The sequence below is a fragment of the Trichechus manatus genome, unplaced genomic scaffold (assembly GCF_000243295.1).
Source record: "Trichechus manatus latirostris isolate Lorelei unplaced genomic scaffold, TriManLat1.0 scaffold00016, whole genome shotgun sequence".
Taxonomy (NCBI): domain Eukaryota; kingdom Metazoa; phylum Chordata; class Mammalia; order Sirenia; family Trichechidae; genus Trichechus; species Trichechus manatus.
In genome coordinates this window covers 20,348,060-20,375,628 of record NW_004443952.1, presented here as the reverse complement: position 1 = coordinate 20,375,628, position 27,569 = coordinate 20,348,060, and the positions used below count along the sequence as shown (strand labels likewise).

At 37.4% G+C, this 27,569-nt stretch overlaps 1 protein-coding gene across 2 annotated transcripts in view; it reads left to right on the top strand.

The window, feature by feature from the left end:
* Positions 1–27,569, top strand: part of LOC101358126 (myb/SANT-like DNA-binding domain-containing protein 3) — a 135,053-nt gene that overhangs the window by 77,542 nt on the left and 29,942 nt on the right. For both annotated transcript variants that reach the window (XM_023727457.1, XM_004372222.2), the window contains 4 exons: positions 1,360–1,489; positions 8,475–8,501; positions 11,931–12,027; positions 26,941–27,089. In XM_023727457.1, the coding sequence (XP_023583225.1) occupies positions 1,360–1,489; positions 8,475–8,501; positions 11,931–12,027; positions 26,941–27,089 (403 nt within the window). The remainder of the gene's footprint in view (positions 1–1,359; positions 1,490–8,474; positions 8,502–11,930; positions 12,028–26,940; positions 27,090–27,569) is intronic.

The following is a 27,569-nucleotide window of genomic DNA, read 5'->3' as shown; positions in this document are numbered from 1 at the left end:
ATTGATCACAGCAACTCGGAAGATTAGATGGGAACCTTGGGGGTCAGTGAGTTTATGTTAATGGGGGGCAAACAATTCAGAAAAGTGGGGTGAGAATGGTTGCACAGCTTGAAGAATGTAATCAATGTCACTGAATTGTACATGTAGAAATTGTTGAATTGGCATATGTTCTGCTGTGTATATTCTCAACACCAACAACAAAAAATAAAATTATAAAAAAATGTTTACCAATATGTGTATACTTACCAGTTTTAACCATGTGGGTGCAATGCTGTTTATCAAACCTGTATCACCTTTTTTTTTTTTCCTACTCTTATTTCTATTTATCCTTCAAGGCGCAGTTCACATTCCACTTTTTATTTTTTAATATTTTATTGTGCTTTAGGTGAAAGTTTACAGCTCAAGTTAGTTTCTCATTCAAAAATTTATACACATATTGTTTTGTGACATTAGTTGCAATCTCCACAATGTGACAGCACTCTCCCCTTTTGCACCCCGGATTCCCTGTGTCCATTCATCCAGTTCCTGTCCCTTCCTGCCTTCTCGTCTTGCTTTTGGGCAGAAGTCGCCCATTTGGCCTCATATACTTGATTGAGCTAAGAAGCATATTCCTCATGTGTATTACTGTTTGTTTCATAGTCCTGTCTAATCTTTGTCTGAAAGTGGGCTTCAGGAGTGGTTTCACTTCTGAGTTAGCAGAGTGTTCGGGGGCCATAGTCTCGGAGGTTCCTCCAGTCTCTTGTCAGACCAGTAAGTCTGATCTTTTTTTGACATTCCACTTTTTCTGAGGAGGCTTTTCTTGAATATTCCAGCTTGCAATAGTAGGTATTAGGCATTATACTATACAGTTGATTTGGTACATGATTTAGTTTTACAATATATTTTTTCCTCTATTTATATTTATCTCTTTAACAAGATTGTAAGGTCTTTGAGAGCAGGTATCATGTCTTATATTTGTGTCTTCTGTAGCATTTATCTTGAGACTCTGCATGCTAGAGTTATTGAATAAATGAATTTTGATAATAATAAAATGACATTATATAAATAAAGCTCTTTATAAACATTACCAAGAATTTCCTCTTATTTTATTTCACTGGGTCTTCACAGCAAGCAAATGAAGTAGATAGGATGGGGATTTTCACTCTCATTTTTATGGATAGTTGATAGTTATTTTCATTATAAATGTGAAAAAATGTGTGAAGAAGTAGCTTAACTCTTTGTTTGTTGAACCAAAGGAAAGAATAAACTATTCTGTAGTAGAAGTATGTCAAAATACTATGGTATTGCATTCATGAATATGAAATAAATTTATTAATATTCATGCCTAGTTCTGAGAATTTATTTTTGTTTCTTTTGCAGTGCCATACAAATTACATTCCCGTCTGTGGATCAAATGGGGACACTTATCAAAATGAATGCTTTCTCAGAAGGGCTGCTTGTAAGCACCAGAGAGAGATAACAGTAGTAGCAAGAGGACCGTGCTACTCTGGTATGTGTATGATATTCTGAATACATGTTGGAAATGGTTTCACCATATTTTCTAAAGGGAAGTTTCCAGTTAGAGTTCAGTTTCCCAAGAGAAAACTCCTGCTTGGATTGGTGATGATTGTGCGTGAACTGGGGGAAGCTCTTTTTTGCCCCTTTTCATGTTCTTGCTTTTTAACCCCTGGTGGTCTTGTACTGTGTTACTTGTCAGTGCATTTTTCAGGCTTAATGCTTTTTTTGTGGGGACTTTGCATGTCCTTTCCCTATGGTTTGATATTACACGGAGTAAAATTTGGGATGGGGAATAATATGGGATCTCTCTTACTGATGGTTTTTTGGGGAAGGGATGGGGAATATCCATAGAAAGCCATTAGTGACATTCCAGGATGTTCTTTCTTTCCAAACTCTTCTCTTTTTGTATTTTCTTTTTTCCTGCCTGTCCCCCTACCCCTCCTCTGCCCACAGTTGTTTGTATTTACTTTTTTCTCTTTTCCTTTTTGAATTGATACTGGTTGGTTTTGGAAGGCATTAATGTTTGTTTCTTATTTTATATTTGAGGGCAAGGATGCAGGTGAGGTTATTATAGTTAGAATTATTGTATGGAGGTTAGAAGTAAAGGCAGATAATATTCTTATATAATCTATTCCATTTACTTTCTTTTTCTGTATATATTACAGTGCTCAAAAGTTCTCCCTTTTACTAAATAATTAGATGCTTAGAGAAATAATTATATTTTTAGGCCTGTAGTCTATCATTTGGTGTAGTTCTTATATACTTCTCTAAGTGGATTGTGTTTCACAGAACTTGACCTAGAAACTGAAGAGAAATATGGAGTTCTTTACAATCTCAAATTAATTATGCATCGTCTGTGAGCAACACATGTTTTAAGACACCAACTGCTTTGATAGGCAGTGAATGTTAAGCATTAAGAAACAAGGTGGTAGATTGGACAGAGCACTGCACTGGGATTCAAAGACCTGGCTTAAAATACTCTAGCTCTTATTTACTGTATGACCTTAGATAAGTCACTTAACATCTCTGAGCCCCAGTTTGTTAGTTGTTAAATGGATGTCATCATCTCCAAGGGTTGTTATATAAGGATTGAATGAGCTAAGCTATAAGGTTTAGTACTGATTGAACTTCTTGTTATTTGCTGAATGGGCCAGTCGATTTCATGTCCTTTGGGCTTTTATGGTTGATAATCCCTGTACCTAGAATACCATTCCCCTTTTGATTATTTGAAAACTCCTGTTTTAGGCTTTAAGATTGGGTCTAAGCATTTTTCCTCTGTGAATTCTTTGTTTTGTGACAGCCACTCTTCTCTCCCAGCAGAGTTGTTTATCCCTTCTTTGTCACCAGTGTGCTTTATACATATCTCCATGTATGTACTATAGTGTATTTCATTTATTTGACACATCTATCTCCAGCCAGATCAGTGATTCTCAACAGGGAGCTATGTCATAATCTTAGGATTGGGGTAAGATTGTGTGAGCTGGGGAAGGTATGTGTACAGTGAAAATATAATCTACAAGAAGAACTCAACCTCATTATCAAAGTATTCACAATATTTAGGAGTTTTAAATGAGCCTAAAGGAAGGTTCGAAATTTTTATATCTATTAAAATTGCACATGGGTTAAAATAGAAAAAGTAGTTTGAGAGTATCTCATTAACTAGAACTAGTCTTATTTATCGTTTTATTCTGAGCATTTACGCTAGTGCGTGGCATTTAATATGTACGCAATCAATGTATGTAGAATAAAAAGAAGAAAGGAATGTTCTACTAAGAAAAATTTGGTCATAAAAATAATTTTAAATTGTGTTTTCTTCCTCCTCCTCTTTCTTTTCTGCTTTTCTTTTATTTCCTCCTTCCTTACTCACAGAAGATATAATTTTATGGTTGATTGGTCAAAATTCATAGTGAACCCTCAATGCCCCTCGTGCCTGGTCTCTTAAACAGTGTAGGATTGTGAGGACAGGGCTGAGTTAGATTCCAAACATTTCGAACTTTAACTCGGTGCAGACAAAAGAATCAGTTACATTTCACAGTTGGGAATACATTGGAACAAGAAAAAAACTACTTCCTACTGGAGAGAGCTCACTGAGCTGTCTACCTGCATGCGTAAGAGAGTTAAGGAGATTTGTGTTGCCTATTTTGGGGCAACTCAAGGCTTAAATTTTTTCCCCAGTTCTTTTGTCTTGAGAAATGCCAAGTCATGTCCTTCTCTTTTGGTTTTCTAACTCCAGGTCTTGGCATATTTCATTATATTACTATACTTTGTCTTCTTGAGCCACCCTTTGAAATATTCTGTTCATCTCTTTTACTTCTTCATTTCTTCCTTTCTCTTTAGCTACTCCACATTCAAGAACAAGTTTCAGCGTCTCTTCTGACATCCATTTTGGTCTTTTTTTTTCTTTTCTATCTTTTTAATGACTTTCGCTTTCTTCATGTATGATGTCCTTGATGTCGTCCCACAACTTGTCTGGCCTCAGTCATTAGTGTTCAGTACATCAGATTTATTCTTGAAATGATCTCTAAATTCAGGTGGTATATACTCAGGGTCATACGCTGGCTCTTGTAGACTTGTTTTAATTTTCTTCAGCTTCAACTTGAACATACATATGAGCAGTTGATGGTCTATTCCACAGTCAGCCCTTGGCCTTGTTCTGACTGATGATATTGAGCTTTTCCATAGTCTCTTTCCACAGATGTAGTTGATTTGATTCCTGTGTTTTCCATCTGGTGAGGTCCACGTGTATAGTCACAGTTTACGTTGGTGAAAAAAGGTATTTGCAATGAAGGAGTCGTTGGTCTTGCAAAATTCTATCGTGCGATCTCCAGCATCATTTCTGTCACAAAGGCCATATTTTCCAACTACTGATCCTTCTTCGTTTCCAGCTTTCTCATTCCAATCACCAGTAATTATCAATGCATCTTCATTTCATGTTTGGTCATTTTCAGACTGCAGAAGTTGGTACAGATCTTTTCTTCATCTTCGATTTCTTCAAGCCTTGAGTTGCAGTATTGAAGGATTCTATGGGCAAGAAATTGAACAATGCAGGAAGCATCAAAAGAAGATGGAACGAATATACAGTCACTATACCAAAAAGAAGTGGTTGATGTTCAGCTATTTTAGGAGGTAGCAATATGATCAAGAACCAGTGGTACTGAAGGAAGATGTCCAAGCTGCACTGAAGGCATTGGCAAAAAACAAGCCTCCAGGAATTGATGGAATACCAATTGAGGTGTTTTAACAAACAGATGCAGCACTGTAAGCAGTCACTCGTCTATGCCAGTAAATTTGGAAGACAGCTACCTGACCATACGACTGGAAGACATCCATATATGTGCCTATTCCAAAGAAAGTTGATCCAGCAGAATGTGGAAATTATTGAACAAAATGTCAGTAATATCACATGCAAATAAAATTATGCTGAAGATAATTCAAAAACTGTTGCAGCAGTACATCAGTAGAGAACTGCCAGAAATTCAAGCTGGATTCAGAAGAGGACGTGAAACAAGGGATATTATTGCTGATGTCAGATGGATCTTGGCTAAAAGCAGAGACTACCAGAAAGATGTTTACCGGTGTTTTATTGACTATACAAAGGCATTTGACTGTATGGGTCATAACAAATTATTGATAACATTGCAAAGAATAGGAATTCCAGGACACTTAATTGTGCTCATGTGGAATGTGTACATAGACCAAGAGGCAGTCATTCGAACACAACAAGGGGATACTGCGTGGTTTAAAATCAGGAAAGGTATATGTCAGGATTGTATCCTTTAACCACACTTACTCAATCTGTATGCTGAGCAAATAATCTGAGAAGCTGAACTATATGAAGAACGGAGCATCAAGATTGGAGGAAGACTCATTAACAACCTGCAGTTTGCAGATGACACAACCTTGCTTACTGAAAGAGAAGAGGAGTTGAAGCACTTACTGATGAGGATCAAAGACTACAGCCTTCAGTATGGATAACACCTTAACATAAAGAAAACAAAAATCCTTATAACTGGAGCAATAAGCAACATCATGATAAATGGAGAAAAGATTGAGGTTGTCAAGGATTTCATTTTACTTGGATCCACAATCAACATCCATGGAGGCAGCAGTCAAGGAATCAAATGACGCATTGCATCGAGCAAATCTGCTGCAAAAGACCTTTTTAAAGTTTTGAAAAACAAAGCTGTTACCTTGAGGACTAAGGTGTGCCTGACCCAAGCCATGGTATTTTCAGTTGCCTCATATGCATGCGAAAGCTGGACAATGAGTAAGGAAGACCTACGAAGAATTGATGCCTTTGAATTATGGTGTTGGCAGAGAATATTGAATGTACCATGGAGTGCCAGAAGAATGAACGAATCTATCTTAGAAGAGAGGACGGCGGTACTTCATCTCATGTACTTTGGACATGTTATCAGGACAGACCTGGAGAAGGACATCATGCTTGGTAAAGTAGAGGGTCAGTAAAGAAGAGGAAGACCGTCAACGAGATGGACTGACACAGTGGCTGCAGAAACGGGCTCTAACATAGCAAGAATTGTGTGGATGGTGCAGGACTGGGCAGTGTTTCTTCCATTGTATATAGGGTCACTATAAGTAGGAGCTGACTCGATGGCACCTAACGACATTCTGGGGCTGATAGAGGTTAGGTTCCTGGAGGGGAAGATTGTGACACCTTCAGTACCAGCCTGTTGTCACTTTCTACTTTTTTATCTTTTTTAAAATATATAACAGCTTAATTGAGATATAGTTCACTCATTTAAAGTTTTTAGTGTATTCACAGAATTGTGTAACCATCACCACAATCAATTTTAGAACATTTTTGTGACTTCAAAAATTACCTCTGTACCCATTAGCAGTCACTCTGCATTTCCTCCCATTCCTTCACCCCTCAGTAAGCACCAGTTTGCTTTCTGTCTCTGTGGATTTGCCTATTCTGATCCTTTCTCATAAATGGAATCATACACTAGGTGGTTCTTTGTGATTGGCTCCTTTCACTTAGCATTCTGTTTTCAATGTTTTTTCTTTTATGTTAATTCTTCAGTAATAATTGGATGCTTAAAAGATGAAAAAAGAAAAGGAGAGCTGATATGAAGTTTGAGGACAGAATAAGGAGTAATGAGCAGGAGTTACAGTGAGGTAGATTTCAGTTTGGTATAAGAAAGGATGTTCTAATAAATAGAACTGTCTAAATATGGAAGGGAATGGCTGTGGTAAGTAGTGAGTTCTCTGTCTCAGGAGATGTTCAAGCAAAGGCATGGTGAGATCCATACTTGAAGAAAAGAACGTTATATGTGACACTATTCAATATTCAGTAAATATGTATTGAGGACCTAATGTATACTGAGCAACCTGGTAGGGACTTTCACATACTTTTTCCTCATTTAACTGCAAGGGTAAATTTGCAAGGTAGGCATTATTTATTCTTTTTTTTTTTTTTAATGCACGAAGACACTAAGGCTTGGGATGGTATCTAAATATATTGTCTATGGATCCACAACAGGATCAAGGATTAAAACCAAGTCTGTCTGACTCCAAAGCCCAAAGCCAGGTTTGACTTCAAACCCTGTTTCTTTTTTTTTGTTTGGGTGAGGGGAGAACAGAAATTTATTTTCTCATAGTTAGGGAGGCTAGAAGTCTATCCTTGGCGTTCCTGGGCCTGTAGATGCATCTATCTCTGTTGTCTTTCTTCCTACCAAAGCCCATTTCTTTTCACTAAATCATACTCGTGTAGTTCTTAGGTCCTTTCAGTCTGGAATGATAGGATTATAATGAAGAAAAATTTAGAAGGTCTAATTTCAAAAATTTATAAGTACTACTTTTGAACGTAAATTAAGACTTACTGGGAAACCTTGGTGGTATAGTGGTTAAGAGTTCAACTGCTAACCAAAAAGGTCCGCAGTTTGAATCCACCAGGCGCTCCTTGGAAACCCTATGGGGTGGTCCTGCTCTGTCCTATACGGTCACTATGAGTTGGAGTCGACTCGACAGCAGTGAGTTTTTTGATAAAACTCCATGAGGATTTTGCAAATGGTAATACATAAAATGTATATTTTTCCAATTCCTGCTGTTCCCGCCATATCTGGGACTTGATTATCATCTGAAGAGGCTTGACGGGAAGGGAGCAATATTACAGTGGGTGTGTCTCCCAGTGTAGAGAACTATTTGAAGAACTGGAATGGGTTCTCTAGGATCAGGGTGTCATCTCCCCTGGAAAGTGCTGGATAAAGCATCAAGTACTTCACCTGTCATCCCTGCTTTTTTGCACCTCCATGCTGATAGTACAGCCACTTCTACTTTGTTTCAACATGCTCTGTAGTACTTGTTTTTTCCTAGAGTTATAAAATGAGTATTTTACATTAATTACGTTTTAGGCTGCCTTCTTTCTGGTAACTTTGAGTGAAGTTCTTTAATTTCACTTGTAGCAAGTCTCCAGCCTACACCTTGGTGAGCTTCCTTTTGATTAGGTTTCCCAGAGGAGATTACTTTCAAAAACTCAATCCAGAGGTTCTTTCCTTCTAAGCCTTGGGGCTTTTTGTACCTTTTGGCCTTTGGTTTTTATCCACAGATTTCATAAAGATTTTTGTAGCAAGACCTAAAACTCTCTTTTCTCCTTTCTAGTAAAAACAGCTTATTCATCATTTCTCTAAAGTTTTAAGAAAATTAAATTTTTTTTCTACCTCTTAAATGAGTGAATTAAAAATATTTATATTTATCCATTTATTTAAGGATATTTTATTGGTCTTTTTCTGTGTAAGTCACTTGGATATTTTCTGGATGAGACGTAGATGATCATGTATTCTAGAATTCATATTCTGAGAGAGGCATAAAATAGGTATATTAGAATAAACTGTTAGATATCAGAAAAAAGAGAAAAGGGATATCCAGTTGGATATGTGATAAGAAATTTTACTATTTGATAAGACGAAACTTTCAGGAAAATTGTTTATATTCATTCTTTTTTTTTTCATTCTCAGATAATGGCTCTGGATCTGGAGAAGGAGGTAAGTTTCAAGGACCTCTTAAAGGACATTTGTTTTCTTTCTTTAGCAGCATTGCTGAGATATAATTCACATACCATACTATTCACCCATTTAAGGTATACAGTTGAATAGCTTTAGTATATTCAACATATTATGGTTTATTAGTATATATTACAGTATGTTCGTTTATTACAGAGTTGTACATCAATAACCACGATCAATTTTAGAATACTTTCGTTATCCCAGAAAGAAACTTTGTCTTCCTTAGTTTTTACTCCCCATCCTTCTGTCCCCCTCAGCCCTAGGCATTCTTTGTCTCATGAAGTTTTTTTTTTTTTCCACTGAAGGTTTGTTGTCAGTCTAAGGGGAAAATGTTCTAGCTCCTCTTAAAATTAGATTGCACCCAAATGCCATGCACTTAGGATCATCCCTGTAAGTGATTTTAGCTTGGAGCAGAGTGTTTATAACTCTCCCCTACCCCTTCTTCCCAGAGTTTTGCTCATAAGGAATTTACAGGGCACAGGGTTAGCAAAGCCCTAGAGTGAGTTGTACATAGAAAAGAGAAGACATGCAGAACAGCTCTAGTGGTATCTAGATGTTAATTTAAAAACTTTTAAATTTTCCTATTTATGTTTTTATTTTACAAATGAAAAAATTAAATATTTTTGATATTAAAAAAATGATTTGGTAATAGCATGTAATAGAGTTTAAACTATCAGAATTGAGAATGATTGATTTATTCCATAGTCTGTTGAGACTATAATTCTTAATGAGTGTTCACTGTATGCAAACTAATTTTAGATACTGTGGGGATACACTAAAAGAAGACTTAACTACAGGTAAAATTCACACTTGCACAAATGAAAACTATAGGTATTATCCTTTCAACACTATCTGTAACCTTACTTAAGGTTTCATAGAATCCTAAAATTTGAGTTGGGAGGGATGTTAAAGGTTATCTAGAAAACAGAAAAGGAGTCCCAGGGTGACACACATGGTCAAGCATGCAGCTACTAACTGAATAGTTGGCAGTTCGAATCCACTCAGAGGTGCCTCAGGAGAAAGGCCTGGCCATCTACTTTTGAAAGATCATAGCCGTTGAAAACTCTGTGGAGCACAGTTCTACTCTGAAACACGTAGGGTCCCTATGAGTTGGAATTGACTGGACTGCAACTGGTTTGGTTTTGGTTATAAAGAACAGAAATACTGTTATGAAGAATAAGTTTGAGGATGACAGTTACAGCTAAAAAAAAAGCCATTCAACAATTTTAATTTAATTTAAACCTAATATGTTCAAGCAGAACTTTAATGATCACATGTGAAGGAACAGATCATAAATTCTAGATCTTAGAGCTGGAAAGGATTTTAGGAGATCCTGTGATCTAGCCCTTCTGGTATGATACTCAGTTAGGAAACTGTCATTATTCATATATATATAATTGTACTTTAGATGAAGGTTTACAGAACAAATAGTTTTTCATTGAACAGTTAGTACACATTGTTTTATGACAATGGTTAACAACCCCATGACATATCAACACTGTCCCTTCTCAACCTTGGGTTCCCTATTAACAGCTTTCCTGTCCCCTCCTGCCTTCTGGTCCTTGTCCCTGGACTGTTGTGCCCCATTAGTCACATTTTGTTTTATGGGGCTGTCTAATCTTTGGCTGAACAGTGAACCTCGGGAGTGACTTCATTACTGAGCTAAAAGGGTGCTGGGGGCCGTACTTTCGGGGTTTCTCCAGTCTCTGTCAGGCCAGTAAGTCTGGTCTTTTTTTTGTGAGTTAGAATTTTGTTCTAGATTTTTCTCCAGCTCTGTCTGGGACCCTCTGTTGTGATTCCTGTCAGAGCAGTCAGTGGTGGTAGCCGGGAACCAGCTAGTTGTACTGGTCTCAGTCTGGTGGAGGCTGTGGTAGTTGTGGTCCATTAGTCCTTTGGACTAGTCTTTCCCTTGTATCTTGTTTTCTTCATTCTCCCTTGCTCCCGAAGGGGTGAGACCAGTGGAGTATCTTAGATGGCTGCTCACAGGCTTTTAAGACCCCACATGCTACTCACCAAGGTAGATTGTAGAACATTTTCTTTATAAACTGTGTTATGCCAGTTGAGCTAGATGTTGCTTGATCGTTATTCATATTTTAAAGAAGTGAAAGTTGATCTCAAGATTTAATATATAGTTCAATACGGGATGCCTTGCCCTGCGGATGTAGGTAGACCATATTTTTAGGGAGTATGTGTTAGCAAGGCTAAGTGGTGTGATAAGATGAGAGTACAAACTATTGAGCTCATGGTGACTTTGGTACTCCTGGATCACAGGAGGTTTCTGCGGCCTCAGAAATACCTGGGATTATGATCTGTGGAATCTACTTGGGAGTATTTATGAGTGCTTGGGCATGATTTCTACTTAAAGTGCAGGCAGACTCCAAAAATTAGGAACATGAAAGTATTACCAAACAGGTATGTTAGGTCTGTGTCCTTTATTTTGATGCCTTCTTTACTGATTGAGAGCCCTAATGGTGTTCTTTCCATAACCAAATTGGGAAATCCCTCGAATAAACAGAAATTGCTAATTGGCCTCAGAACTGATCTCTCTGCCTAGTTTGAGATTCTCTGGATAAGATTCACTCTGGTCAAAACCCACAAATATAGGGCCCCCTTATGTGTGGGATGTGAGCTGAGTTGGGGGTTCATGGTACTCAACTGTTTTTCATGCTGGATCATAGGAGACCCACACATTCCCGCATCAAAGTATTTTTGGCTGTGGTAAGTGGCACAGTAGAAAAAAGGAACACATGCTTTGTAGAGAGACCTCTTTCCTTTTAATTTTTGGAGATAAATATTTCTTTTAAGTCTGCCATTAATTCTTCTGTAGTGAAAAAGCACGTGTGAAACTGATGTGAGGAAAGGGTGATGGTTATACTCTGCTGTGTTCAAGCGTTATCTGCTAACCAGCATTCCACAGACTTATGTCAAAAGGTTCCTTCTGGACTAAATTTATTGCTCATTCTTTTCTCTCTTATTTAATGTTATGTGGTAATTCTTTTAAAAGCAATTAGTTATCAAAACCTACTGAATTGTTCCTGGGTACACAGTTTAAGAGATTATTTTTCTAGCACCAGTACTTGTTTTTCCTGAGAGAATATGCTGTACTCTATATTGGCAATACTATATTTTTGGACTTAGCGGTGATAGATTTTGGAAGTGAATATTTTCAAGAACTTGGGTACCATTTTCCCCAGAAGCAGGATAATGGCTACTGAAAACATGAAACACATCTGGAAAAGATCCTAACTTTTGGTTGAAAATCTAATTTTCCTTAATAGAAAGAACTTTATTTGTGCAGCATAAATGATTTACTTATATTTCAGAAACAAGATGACTTCAATATATGTCATAGTGTTATATAATTTTCTAGCAATGAAAGATCAAAATCTAATTTTTCTTTTTAAGCAGAAGAGGAAGCGTCTGGGACAGAAGTTCACAGAAAACACTCCAAGTGTGGACCTTGCAAATATAAAGCTGAGTGTGATGAAGATGCAGAAAATGTTGGGTGAGTTGATTGAGGGAAAGGGATGAACTTACTTGGAGGTTAATAATCAGTATTATGATATTGAAAAAAGGTATCATTTGACATGGTTATATATTTTGCGTGTTTAATGCTAGTCCATTGACTTTTTTCTTAATTTTATCTAATGCTATGACTATTTAAATCATCTTAAATGCTGTATTTTAGAATGAGAATTTATTTATAGGGTTTTTGGTTTTACCTATGCCTTTTTCATTAATTTATGGTTTTATACCAAGTGCTAATTTTTTAAATCAGAAATGCTATTATTCTGAGTTACCCTACTCTTATATTTTCAGTTGATATCTGTAATAAACAGCCTCTTTTTTTCTTAACTTGCAGTTTTACATAAAAATGTTTAACGTATTTTGTTGTATTGAGAACAGAATCCAAATTTTTTTAGCTTTTTAGATGCAGCACTTACATAATAAGTAAAAATTATTTCTAGAAACCCCAAGTTGCATTGACTGACATATCGATTTAGTCTGTTCTCACCCATGTTCAGCCTTCGTTAAGGTGGGGTTTGTACCTGGATAGCATTGTCTGCCCGATTTTCCATTCACTGTAAGAAATGGTGTTGTTTGGTAGAAAAGTAACAACACTGACATTTATCAACACAGTCCTGTTTGATTCTTCCTTTCATCTGTATACTGTTTATTTCCAATCTCACCCTTCTTTCATTTTCCTGTGGTGCTTGCTTTTTGCATATTTGATTCTAAAAGCTTTAATGCTGTCTTCAGGACCTTTTAGCACAAATAGATCTTCTTTACCTCATTTCCCCTTAGTGCATATTTTAAAACACTTACTTTATAGAGATTTGTGCTTTGTTCCTTACCGATACATATTTTCAGTGTGCATTTTTCAAGTTCCATATTTTATTCAGCATTTAATGCATATTCAAAAACCAAACTGGTTGCCATCGAGTCAATTTTGACTCATAACAACTATATAGGACATAGTGGAACTGCCCCATAGGTTTCCAAGGAGTGGCTGGTGAATTTGAACTGCCAACCTTTTGGTTAGCAGCTGAGCTCTTAACTACTGTGCCATCGGGTCTCCAAATGCATAATGGAAGCCTTTCAATAAATAGTAGTGATATAGTTTAATCAATATTTATGCCCAAAGTGAGTTTTACAAATCAGGATCACCCCATTTTTGGTATTACGGTATAAAATCAACTATTTAGATGTTATTTGGTCAAATTAAATATTTAATAATTTACTTGGCGTGTATTTCAAAGTAGATGAGTATTGGCAAAAGACAAGTAAGTTCAGTAAAAAGTGAAGTCAGCAAAACCTGAAGTGCCAAACTCAGTTTCTGCACTTTAATTACTTGGATTGACACCTGTATACTCATTTCAGCCAGAGTGGTTTGATTTGGGAGAACATGTTTTCTAAAGCAGATATTGGTCTGTCAAGAATAAGAGAAATGATAAACAATGTGGACTTGTAGAGAGAACAGATAATAGATATTACGCCAACTCTCTCGTTTTGTATTAATTATCTGGTAGGATTAAACACCATAATGTGTGTGTGTATGTGTACTTTAATGGACATTTAGTTCTTTTCAGTGCATTTCCTCAGGACTATTCTATAATAGTGCCCAGGGTCAAAATAGCTCTCAGTGATGGTTTGGCTTGGTCTGTCAGTCTGTTTTTATTCCTTTGACAGGACCTCCATTCAGCCCTATTTGATTATGTTTCTCTTTGCTATCATTTGTCATGCCTAAATTCAATGAGATAGAAGTCTTTGTTAGAAGTGGAACAGACTTCATCCAGTCTCAGAAATGGCCCCAAATATGATATCTATACGTATAATACACACCTTTACATAATATAATTTGTCACCTATTCTCAACCAGAGCAACTTTGTGTTGTGTGATAAATTAATTTTGTATGTGTCTATTTTTTCAAAAACTTGTGACCCCTATTCTTGCAGATACAGGTTTTAAGCATAAGGAAATGGACACAGACCAAGGAAAAGTTTACCAGCAGTAAGGAGAAAGCCAGCTCTCAGCAGCAGGCTAAGGTATACACAGACTGGGACAAGCAGCCAAGTCCAGCCAAAGAAATTGATGTAATCATAAAAACATAAAGGAAGCAATTGGTGGTTTTAGCTAGAAAATAAGTGCTTAGGCTAGAATGATTGACCCTTCTATGGAAAAAGACAAAAGGAAATTTTAGGAATATCTAATCTTTTAATCTATAAAATATACTACTGATAGCAGTTGAGTTTAACAGTTTAAGTGTATCTCATTGGACATTGTGGATGTTTTTTGTTTTGCTTTTAAATGGCTCATGGTACCAAGAAAGCTGTATGGAAGTTACATAACTCCCTCAAGGCACTTTTCATGTGTTTTTCATGGTTGCCACCAGGTGAAGAGTAACATGTTTGTCTAAACGTAATTTTGATTTAGTCAGTTAGACTTTTTGGTATGGAAAACTGAGAAATGCAGAAAAATGACAAGTCAGTAAGCTTTGATTTTTCTATAAAAATGTTCATTAAGAAGATGTTATTTAATTTTCCTATTAAAAGGTACAATTTTAATTATTAAAAACAAAAGCTCTTATTACATACCAAGTACTCATGTCCTGACTTACTATGGACTCTGTTTAGCAGAACCAGAGAATGTTAAGATTGGATAGGATCTTAAAATTTCTCTTCTAGCCTGATTCCCTTGACTTTACAGATGAGAAAACTAAGGACTAAAGGACAAGGGCCTGACAGGGGTGACATCTCCTAAGTTCTAATACAGTGCTTTTCTTAACACTTGGCTTTCTATATTTGCCTTTTTTATTCCTAGAATGAATGCTGTTGTCTTTCTCCTCCTTTGAGGACTGATGTCCCATGACTTATAGAAAAAGCTCATCTCAGTTGTAATTTCATTGCTTCCTTATTATCTCTTGGTCCCTCTTGAGTACTAGCTACTTTTGAATTTTTTCTGTGTAGTCTTAGCTCCATCTAGAAGGCTGAATGCCTACTTATTGGTTTTCTTACCAATGACTTTCAGGCTTTTTTGACCACAACCCCACATAAGAAATACATTTCTGTTGTGACCCAGCACTCGTGTACATGTGCACAGGGTACTAACAAGTTTTAAATAAAACAAAATTCCACAAAAATAAAGCTTTTATTAAATTTAACGCTCTATAATATTTTCTATCCTATTTTCTTAAAAAGTGCTGGTAGTGGCCCACTAGATTGATTTCATAATCCACTAATGATTACAGTTAGAAAAATACTACCCTATATTCTAACCCTGAAATACTTTATTTAATGTTGTATTTTTAGATACGGGTATTCGTTTAAAAATATTTAATCTTTTCTCATTTTGAAAGTCTTTCCCGTTGGAAGAAAATGCTGTATAACCTGTCTGGTTTCCAAAGGGTAGTTAAAATTGTTCTCTTGCCTGAAAGCTCTTTCTCTTTTTCTTTTTTTTTGCTAATAGTTGAATTAAAAAAAAAGATGAGGCATTTTTGGGGAGGGGATAAATGTTACCTTGTAAGTTAATTTTCTTCATTAAAAGAAGTGTTAATTTTTTATTTAGCCATTTAAAGGGAAATTGATTCAAATTTATTACACATTTCCTTGCTTTCTTAAACTGAGTATAGAGAACATGATTTACTATGTTCTTAGTATTAGGTATTGTATAGTGTGTTACAGTTTTCAGAGCATTTTTGCGTAAGTTATTTTATCAGCTCTTCATGGCACCTTTGTCTTGTAGGTAGGGTAAGGAGGTGTTTTCCTGATATCAAAGATAAAGACGAGGCTCAGAAGAGGTTGAATGGCTCTCTATTAAGCAGCAGAAGCAGAACACAGGTCTACGACAAGGATTTTGTCCATTGTATTGTGCACACACACACTTGATACTGTGACATTCTCAGAGACCACTGATGGGGTAGTTGTTTTACCCCTACACTTAAGGCTCCATTTTGCTTTGTCTTTTGCGTTCTTACATCTGTTTTTGAAAGTAATTTTCTTCTCCCTTGTCATGTTCTTGGCTGCTGCTCTGGGTGCTGTCAGTGTGCCTTGTCAGTGAGCCTGAGTTCAGGTGCCCCAACTTTTAATTTCCTTCTTTGCTTCCTTGCTATAGGAAACAGTATGCTTGAGGGAACTGTATCTAGTTTAGCAGTAGGTTATAAATGTAAAAGAAGAGTAAATAGGTTCTTCTGAGTGAAGTGCACGAACTTTTATTGCATGTAATTTATCTCATCTGCTCAGTGGCTGTTTTAATTTACTTATAGTTTAAATTATTTGGTTCTAGGAGGCTTTTTTTCCCCTTCCTGAAGCACAGTGTGTTTCTCCAGTGGCATTGTGGACTTTGCATGGGTTTGTGATGGCTGTCTTCATTAATGCTTACCTTTCAAATTTATACCTCTATATAAGTAGCCGAAAAACCAAAAAACCCAAACCCGTTGCTGTCGAGTCGAATCCAACTCATAGCGACCTTATAGGACACAGTAGAACTGCCCCATAGGGTTTCCAAGGAGCGGCTGGTGGATTTGAATTGCCAACCTTTTGGTTAGCAGCTGAACAGTTAACCACTGTGCCACCAGGGCTCAAATAGTTGAGATTCATAGAAATTTGACTCCCACCTAAGTATGTTTCAGTATTTCATTGCGACCATTGCTAAGTACAGGGAATAGACTTTTTACCTAGTCTTAAACTTGAAAACAGCACCTCTGTTACAGCAAATTATATTTCTTAAATCCTATGTTCTTAGTACCACAATCCCTCTTTCTCTAAACAGTATTTCTAATCTGTCCAAGGCTGAAGTTATTGCTGCAAGATAGCCATGAGCTGTTTCTCTGGACAGTGAGGCCAAATAATCATAGAGCTCCTTCACTTCAGTACCTTTTATAAACCTGACCTAAATTCCTGCCCAGGAATGGTTGGAGGAGTCTGTAGAATCATCAGGCATAATGTCAATACAGGTGAGTTATAAAAATCCTCAATTTATTCTTTTTGAACTTGGTCTGCGATGCACTTTATGGACATAGTCCACGCTCTTCTGCCTCTTGGATGTTTGGAGATGCCATTTCTTTTTTTTTCCCCGAGTCATATGAATATCTTAGAGTGTCTCAGAGAATCATAAAGGGATGCAGGTATGACAGATAAGCACTTCAGTCCACCTCCTGGACATCTTTGTCATATGTGGTGCCGTTTTCTGTTTTGACAGATTGGTGGTCAGGATCATGATGTGATGATTCTGAATGAAGTCTTTTCTCCTGTTCAACAGAGTAACAGAGTAATGTTGCACATTTGTATCCTCCTTTCTGGAAGCTGCATATGCTTTTTAGAAAAGAACCAAGGAAGTACTTTTTCTCCCAATACCTGTTCTTTTACTCTCTTATTTCTTTGTAATCAGAGTCGACAGTAATTTTTTGTCATTTAGCATTGCCTTACTCTGGGTATATGGAATACTAGATTTTTAAAAACTATTTGTGTTTGATAAATTCCTACTTTTGGCTTTCTTAGATTATTAATGGAAAATAATTTTGTGATGTTCTTTTTCTTCTGATAGCAAACAGGAAACAAGCACTATTAAACATTATTTTATACACATATAATCTGGATGTTAGCAATGATAGGCTCCTTTGTTCAGAACTGTCTTCCTACATTTCTACAACAGCTGCCAGTACAGGTTTCCTTTGAGAGGTTTTGTTTTTAAAATGCAAAACTCCATATCCCTGTGACCTCTTGCAGTTTTTTGAATGCACTATTACTCTCTCACACTTTCTCACCCACTTTGGCCCTGTTATTTCCTCAGCCTTGAATCCCTTCCCTGTGTATCTGCCTGTTTAACTCCTACTCCTTTTAGACTTAGATGAAGCATGATTTAGATCACATGTCACCATCTCTTCTTGGAAGTCTACTTTGCTCTCTTCCCATAGTTCTATGAGTACGCTCCCTTTGTGTTCTTCCTTCATCTTGGGGAACAGCCTCTACATATAGCACTTAGCATACTGTTAGGATCACCAGCAGATGGTAGGCTTCTTGAGGGCAGGGACCCTGTCTTGCTGATTTCTGTATTGGGTGAATTTGCCATAAGGTTAGATCTTAGGGTACCTCTGTAGCTGTTTGTTGAATTCATGGCAGTTACCACAAGGCTTTTGTTATTCACTTAGAGCTACTCAGAGGGTTGTTGTGAGGATTCATATGTGTGAAAAGATAACGTTGTACTAAACTTGTTGCAGGCTTAATTAGGTGTTTGTTAAATTTAAATTATTAACTTCACATGAATTAGTTTAAGCCAGTGTTTTCCTAAATGCCAAATAAAATTACTGTATTGAGAAGGAAAACCTCTTTCTATGTAGAGTAAGAAGAAGGGAAAGGAAAGGAAGGTTATTTTTAGGACACTACCCTGGTGGCACAAACAGTTAAGTGCTTGACTGCTAACTGACAGATTGGCGGTTCGAACTCATCCAGTGGCTCAGCGAGAGAAAGACCTGGTCATCTGCTTCTGTAAAGATTACAGCTAAGAAAACCCTATGGGGCAGTTCTACTCTGTCACATGGGGTCACTATGGGTCAGAATCAACTTGATAGCACCCAACAACAATACTACTACTACTTTACTTCTACTACCTTTCAGGTATAGACAGTGTTTGATAGATTTTAAAGGGCTTATTATAAAATCTTGTTTAATTCTGTCAGTAATGTTAGGAAGTATTACCCCTATTTTAAAGACTCAGACTTGTGATTTGCTAACATCATAATCTAAATCATAGAAGTCATTGAAATTATTGGTTATCCCTGCAAATATATGTATATTCTTTAAAACATTTACACAATTGGATTCTATTATACAGGTTATTTTGCATCTTGCTTTTCTCATATAGTAATATCAGCATGTACAGATCTGCCTCATTCTTTTTAATAGTATCATAGCACTTCACTATATGGATAGATCATACTTCAATTAGTAAGTTCCCTATTGTTGGATATGTTATTAGTTATGGCTTTGTTATTTCAGTGAGCAGTGAATGTCCTCTTTATAAATATTGTTAACCTTTAGCTAGTGTATCTGTAGGATAAATTCCTTGCAGTGCAGTTGCTGGGTGAAAGATAACCAAGAAAACAAACAATTGCTGTTGAGTTGATTCCGACTTATAATGACCCTGTAGGACACAGTAGAACTGCCCCATAGGGTTTCCAAGACTGTAAATCTTTATGGAAGCAGACTGCCACATCTTTCTCCCACAGAGCGGCTGGTGGGTTCGAACCGCTGACCTTTCAATTAGCAGCCCAGTGCTTTAACCACTGCGCCATCAGGACTCCTGGGTGAAAGATAAGGTATCCTTAAAAGTTTTTTTGATATTGCCATTTGTCCTCCAAATAATTGTGCCAGTTACATACCTACCAACAGTTATGAGATAGCTTGTTTATATGTTATCCTCACCAACACTGACTATTACCAAACTTTAAATTTTTGTGGTATGTGATAGATAAAAAATAGTATCTTGTTTTGTTCTGCATTTCTTTAACTTGGAGTGAGTTCGAACATAGGAAAAGAATACATGTCTTTGGTCATTTGTTGCTTATATATATTTTTTGTTTTGATTTTTCTTTTTGTTTGCTTTATTAATTCAACAAATATGTATGTGTCAATTTATATGCCAACGATTGTGCTAGGTGTTGTAAATAGAGCAGTGAGCAAAACAGTCAAAATCCCTGTCCGCTTGGAACTTGTATTCTAAGTAGGGAGACACACCTTAAATATAATACATAAATATGTAGTATATAATGATGTGAGAAGGGCTAAGAAGAATGTATTCGAGTTCTCCACTGAAATACTTCTTACCTATTTTGTTCTTTTTCTTTATTTTTTTTTAAATATATTAATCATAGTTATTTTGAAGTCTTTTCTAACTCCTATATCTAGTTCACCTCTGGATTTGCTTCTATTGACTGTTTTACTTTTTGATTGTCAGTCACTTTTTTCTGTTTTGTGTGTCTAGTAATTTTTTACTATATACTGGATATTATGGATGATATTTTGTAGAGGCTCTGGATTATTATATATCCTCTGCAGTGCAATTAATTACTTTTGTGTGTGGCCTCTCTAGCCATGGGCTTGTAATGCCCAACCAGGTGATTGTGTGATAGGGTAATTGTGGCCTACCAAGGGGATTGGTCAGTTTTGCCTTAAAAGAGAGTCAATTCCAGAGCAGAGAGGAGGAGCCCACCACCAGCAAGGAAGGAGAGACCCAGAAGCAGAGACCTGGAAGCAGGAGATGGCGTGGTGGGCTTCCTGGCCCACGGAGAGAGAAAGCTGAGTGTCTTTGGGCAGAAACTGAGGGCCAGGGAGAGGCAAGCCTGTGAGCACAGCTGGGGAGAGGCCATCCTGATGGGAGAACTACATCCTGAGTGTTCTTGAGCTTGAATTGTAACTTTTACTTCCCTAATAAACTGCATAATTTTGAGTATGGTCTGTGAGTTCTGTGTGGCCATTGCAATGAATTGTCAAACCCAGTAGGTAATGCTGTGAGAGGGACGGTTGGTGTCAGAATTAGTAAAGGTGGCGGAGAGAGGAGGCTGTCTGACCACCACCTCATGGGAGTCAGCCTTGCGCTATTGATCTTGGTTCCCCTTCCCCCTTGTGGGGTTGGAGGAGGTCAGACACTGCCCCCAAGCCATTTTTACATCCTCCAAAGCAGGTAAGTTTTGTTCTGACAATAAATTGCCAGTGAATTACCTTGAATCCTGTTCAACAGGCCTACGTTTTCTAGGCTTTATTTCAGTTTTGACCTTATACCTAGGGTGTAATTCTTACTTTTAGCATTCAAATCCTGTATTTGGGACTGGCTTTTCAGGGGTTTCAACTGACTGGGTCCCTATTCCAACATCTCCCCGGCACTTTGTGACCTCTGAAATTTCTGCTTAGCTTTTGGCCTCCCAGCAGCTCCTCTCTGCTAGATTCCCTGGAGTCTTGTCTTGTGCACATGCAGGTTTGGAGTTGGCCGTGGACCCAGAGGGAATATTTATGTATCCATCTGCTCTTGTACCTTGCCCTCAGATTGTAGTTGCCTTAGCAGCCCTACACACCAGTCTCAATCACCTCTACCCAGTGACACTTCTGTCTTCAGCCTGAGCACTAATTTTCTGCACTGTGGTTTAGAAAATGCCCTCAGGGAAGTAGCCGAGGTGAATGTGGAGCTTACTGTGTTTCTTTTCTCTCGTTGATCATAGCCCTGGTTTGGCTGCTATCCAGTGCCTTGAAACAGTTACTGTTTTGCCCAGCATTCATTTTTTATGGTGAAAGGGTTGGTCTGATACTACCTACCCCTTCATGTCTAGAACTGAAGTACAGCAGTAGAGAAAAATACAACATAGTAAGGTGGATGGGGTGCTAAGGAAGGGGAGAGGGATTTCCATTTTAAATAGAGTGATGAGGGTACCTGCCTGAAAAGGAAAGATTTGGGAAAATACTCGAAGACGGTGAGGGATTGAACCACGTGGAGGTCTAGGGGAAGAGTGTTCCAGGAAGGGGAAAACCCTGAGACAGGAGTGTCTCTGGTGTATTGGAGAGAAAAACACAGCCAGTTTAGTGAACAGACTTTTTATGATATAAATGTGGAAAGTAGGTGTTGCCGATGGGTAAGCGCTTGACTACTAGCTGAAAGATTGGCTGTTCCAACCCACTCAGAGGCACCTTGGAAGACAGGCCTGGTGATCTGCTTCTGAAATATCACAGTCTGGAAAACCCTAGGATCTGCACACATGGGGTCGTCATGAGTTGGAGTAGACTCGATGGCAGCTAACAACAGTGCTAAGGTGTTTATGTAACAGCTGTAATTAGTAGAAACAATACTGCCTCAGCCACTCATTAGTTTTGTGACCCTGGGCTTTTTACTTAATTTCGTTCATCTTCAGTTTCCCTATTGATAACTGTTGTTGGGATTCACTGAGACAAAAGGAATAACTTGCATAGCAGATGCAGAGTAAATGGTTGTTAAATGTTTTGAATGGACATAGTCACTAAAGAGTGATTGTTTTTTTTTAGTGCACACTCCTGTGCTTTGGGCATCTTGCCCACTGTTGCTGTTGCCAGTTGGAGAACACCTGTAATCACTAACCAGTAGTATCATTGACCTCTGGAGTCCTCTGCTCATTGTTTCACAGAGCTGGACTTTACTTCAGATGGTAATTTCACTTTCCTCGTATGCTACTGAAAATGGTAGTTAGTGGCTTGTTCTCATAGTTCTTTTGTCTTAGATGTCTCTGTGGTAGCACCATCCCATTGAAGAACACTTATCTATTTCATACACTTGTTTTCTTGTTAAGTTGTAAATCCCGCTGTTAAGTCACTTGTTCCTCCTTACTGGATTGATATGGTATCTTGCCTTTTTTGGTCAACACTTTCTTATTCCTGAAACAGTCCTCTAATGCTCTCTTCTATTAGTCACAGTTTCTATTTTATTGCCATCCTAATTTTGTCCACTTTAATCCTTTAAACCACAGGTCAGCAAATTATTTTCTGTAAACAGCCAGATGGTAAATATTTTAGGCTTTGCAGGTCACTTGCAGTCTCTGTCACATATTCTTCTATTTTTTTCTCCCCAACCCTTTAAAAATATATAACCATTCTTAGCTCATGGGTTTACATAAACAGGCCTCTGGCTGGATTGGCCCATGGCTGTAGGTTGCCAGTCCCTGCTTTAAACCATCCATCAATAATTTTTATATATATTATAAAGTAACAGCAAATAGTGCCTTTATTCTAGGTTGAACTGTACTTTTCCTCCCCTTATTAGTTTCTTATCCCTTTTCTTTCTTGTTACTTCTCTGTTGTCTTCACCTTTGTGTTTTCTATCCCTGTTCTCCATTAATCACTTCTACAGATAAGAAATCTGTTTCGATTAATGAAGCCTTTAGCTTTAGTCCTTCCCTTATTGACTTTAAGGAAACCCTGATGTCACAGTGGTTAAGCGCTCGACTGCAAACTGAAAGGTCAGCAGTTTGAACCCACCAGCCACTTTGTGGGAGAAAGATATGGCAATTTGCTTCTGTAAAAATTTACAGCCTATGTGGGAACCATGGTCTCAGGGAACATCTAGCTCAATTGGCATAACACAGTTTATAAAGACAATGTTCTACATTCTACCTTGATGAGTAGTGTCTGGGTCTTAAAAGCCTGTGAGCAGCCATCTAAGATACTCCACTGGTCTCACCCCTTCGGGAGCAAGGGAGAATGAAGAAGACAAGACACAAGGAAAAGATTAGTCCAAAGGACTAATGGACCACGGCTACCATGGCTTCTACCAGACTGAGTCCAGTACAGCGAGATGGTGCCTGGCTACCACCACTGACTGACTGCTCTGACCAGGATCTGGACAGAGCTGGAAAAGGATGTAGAACAAAATTCTAACTCACCAAAAAGAGGCCAGATTTACTGGCCTGACAGACTGGAGAAACTCCGAGAGTGTGGCTGCTGGACATCCTTTTAGCTCAGTGGTGAAGTCACTCCCGAAGTTCACCGTTCAGCTGGGGATTGGACAGCCCCATAAAACAAAACAGGACTAATGAGGCACAGCAGTCCAGGGACAAGGACTAGAGGGCAGAAGGGGACAGGAAAGCTGGTGATAGGGAACCCAAGGTTGAGAAGGGACAGTGTTGACATGTTGTGGGGTTGTTAACCACTGTCATAGGGCAATATGTGCACTGACTGTTTAATGAGAAACTATTTGTTCTGCAAACCTTCATCTAAGGTACAAAAAAAAAAAATACTATCTATGTGAGATCAAATTGACAACAGCAACTCAAAAGGTTTGATGGGAAGCCTAGGGGGCAGTGAGTTGAAGATAATGGTGATGGAATAATTTGGAAAAGGATAGTGAGAATAGCAGCACAACTGGAAGAATGTGATCAATGTCACTGAATTGTACATGTAGAAATTTTTGAAGTGGTGTAACTTTGGCTATGTATATTTTCACCCAAAAAAAGGTCCTCCAAGGTTAAGAAGGGAGAGTGTTGACATGTTGTGGGGTCGTTAGCCAATGTCATAAAACAATATGTGTACTGACTGTTCAGTGAGAAACTATTTGTTCTGTAAACCTGCATCTAAAGTACAATTAAAAAAAAAAAAGATTTACAGCCTACAACCCTATGGGGCAGTTCTGTTCTGTCCTACAGGGTTGCTATGGCTATCTACTTGACGGTAGTGGATTTAGTTACTTTATTCATATCATTTAAAAACTTTCCCCATCCCTTACGGGAATATAGAAAGGAAAGGGAAACTCTTTCTTGGATCATCCTTTTTATCACCTTTCTCTCATTTTCCTTGTCCAATAGGAATTTACCAGAAAAATCTGTCAACTTTACCAGATTTCTTTTTGACGTTAATTTTGTCTTTTCCCTTGCCTGATTAGAAAGGGTCTCCTCCTCTATTCTGCTAGCTTCTTTTTCATATTACACCACTCCTCACTTAGCAACATTGTTAGGTTCCAAAGACCAGGTTATTATGTGAAAATTGGCATTATATGAAAATGGAGATGACCACATCAGATCACAAAATGGAGGTTGACTACATTATTACATAACTACCAAATTGTATCATTACATTACTGCTAAATTACTTCATTACATAATTGCCAAACCACTGAGACTCATGGTACAGCCAAGTTAACACATAACCTTAACCATCATAGCCAGTGTTTCTCTTGCCTCACACCTTGATGTTCATTACTGCTAGATGTACGTCGTTAATGTGCAAAATAGTCAGATAGTCGATTTTTTACTATTGTCATAAATGTGAGATGTTGGATAAAGAGATAGTCGATAAAGGAGGAGCATAGGTGTGCGTCACAGCAGCATTCCCATAACCATAATCCTTTTTCTCAAATAATGTTTTTATTGTATCACTCCTTAAACCAGAAAAACCAAACCCATTACCATCAAGTCGGTTCTGCCTTATGGTGACCCTGTGTGTTAGAGAGTAGAAATATTTTTTATGGAAATGAGCATGGCCTGTCTAAAATACATATCAGGCTATATTTATTTGAGCTAAAAATGTGAAAATATGAAACCAGTAGTACATGTATAATATATCAAGACTTTATAGAGAGAAGCTGAAACAATGTTCCTTAACAGAAAAAATGGATTGAATCTTAGCCCATTTCCAGGGGCAATATCTTGGGAGTTTTTATGTAGACTTTGCATCATATTGTAGGACTTCAAAAAGTTTGTTAAAAGGACGTTATTATTGTATAATTTGTTTTTGCTTTATTTTGAGCCCTGAGGAGAAGAAACTGGGAAAGCAGAAAAAATTGAAGCGAAATGAGTCCTTTCCTTGATAAATTGTGTGCTATAGTTTAGGTAATTTCCTATGACCTGCCTTCTGGTTCACTAATTCTCTTTTGGCTTATCTAATCTGCTGTTAAATCTGTTTATTGGATTTTTTGTTCTTACTAATATTTATTTATAGAAGATGTTTGTCTCATTTTTTAATCTTGTCGCTCTTTGCTGATGGTGTTTTTTCTTGTTTGTTGTGAGTGTGCATACGTGTGTATTTACATATGAGAGCCTGTGAGCTGCTTACTTTTCTCAGAATTTTATCTGTGGAAAATCTTCGATGTCTAGTATAAAGTTGGGTTCTCCAGAGAAGATTCCATTTACTTCTGTCAGTTGTCTAGGGGCGCTTCCAGTCCTTGACTGCTTTAAACAAAATTTTGGGCTTGAGGTTTTTCCGAACAACCAGGTAGTATTTTCACTTGCAATTATACATATGAGGGCTAGCTTGTAGTTATGAATTCTCAGGGGAGATGTTTTTCTTCCCCCTCTTCAGTGCCATGACTTGAGGCAGGCTTTTTTTTTTTCCTCTCCCTTCTCCAACAGTTCCCTTGGAAAATGACAGTGCATTTCTAGTTTACCCCCATGTGGAGAGTTTTACCTTAGTCGAGGTCCTAGTTTTATGAGGGCGTTTCCAGACTCTCAACTTTAGGTGTGCCAATGTTCTTTGTTTCCTGTTCCGAGAAGCTTGCAAAGCCAAAAGAGTTGATAATTGATTTTACACAGTTTGTCAAATGTTTTCAAAGTGAAAGTCTGCTTTAGTGAGCTTGGCTGACTTTTCTTCTGTTCCTGTCTTCATATAATTTTTGGCCTGAATATTCCTTGCTTTCTTGCCAACTTATGAATACATTCAAGAGAATGTTTTAAAGTTTTTTATCCAGCATATTTTGTTGTTTTCAGTGGGAGGTTTATTTCAAGTGCCTAATCCACCATGTTGCTGTAAACAGGAGCACTTCTCTCTTTATTTTTAATTTCTCAACTACAGTATATGCTTCTTGAGAGGACTGACCATGCCTTGAACTTCCTTGGCCTTCTATATAGTTCAAGGCTCAGTGTTCGGTGGACACGCAGTTAAACATGTAGATAGGTAACTTGAAAACATCTTTCTAGGGCTTCTAGTTTACATATTTTATGTCTATTATAGTTTGTAATCTTCCCAATTATGTGGTGAGGTAGGTATGTTATTATTACTTCTGTTTTACAGATCAGTAAACCAAGACTTGGAGGAAGAATCGGGACACTAATCTAATTAATATGGCTAGGATTTGGATTAATGACCTTCATTCATAATTCTGTTTTCTTTTCTCTATGTCATGTTGCTTTTTAAGTAATGTTGACATTTGACATTTTCTGATAACTTTGTCTAGGTATGGAAATTCTAGAGAAACCACTGGATTAGTAATATCTACCTGAAATTATCTCAAAATTCTCACCCGAAACAAATTTTTAGCTGAGTTTTCACTTAAGGTTTCATCAGTGACTTAAAACAGTATATTAATTTCTGTTGCAGGAAGCAGACAAATAAGAAAAAAAATTGCTCTTTCTTGCTGTTGTAGCATTGTGACATATTTTTGTTGTAAAGATTAGATAAATTTTGTCTTTTCCAACAGGTGTGTATGTAATATAGATTGCAGTGGATACAGTTTTAATCCCGTGTGTGCTTCAGATGGGAGTTCCTATAACAATCCCTGTTTTGTTCGAGAAGCGTCATGTATAAAGCAAGAACAAATTGATATAAGGCATCTTGGCCATTGCACAGGTAAAATTTATCTTACATATTCAAAGACCTATCTTAATATTATATGTCTGGAATCGTATTTTTACATTTTGTTAGTATTACAAATTTGGAAAATGAGAAATCCTTGAAATTTTATTTTCTCTTGTTATTACATATTTTAGAATGTCTTTGTTCTATTAATAGTTTATATCTTCTTTTTTTCACTTACTTTCATCTTCTCAAAAAATGAAACCATACTTCTTGGTCTTTTAGCTACTAAGCTGATCCTAGCATGGAATTGTAGATAAATTTATAGTTCTTAAAGGTTTGAGAATTAGCTTATTTTAATTACAGAGCCCTGGTGTCACAGTGGTTAAGAGTTGGCTACTAACCAAAAGGTCAGTAGTTTGAATCCATCAGCTGCTCCTTGGAAACCCAATGGGGCAGTTCTACCCTGTCCTATAGGGTTGCTAAGAGTCTGAATAGACTTGTCGGCAACAGGTTTGGCTTGGTTTATTTTCA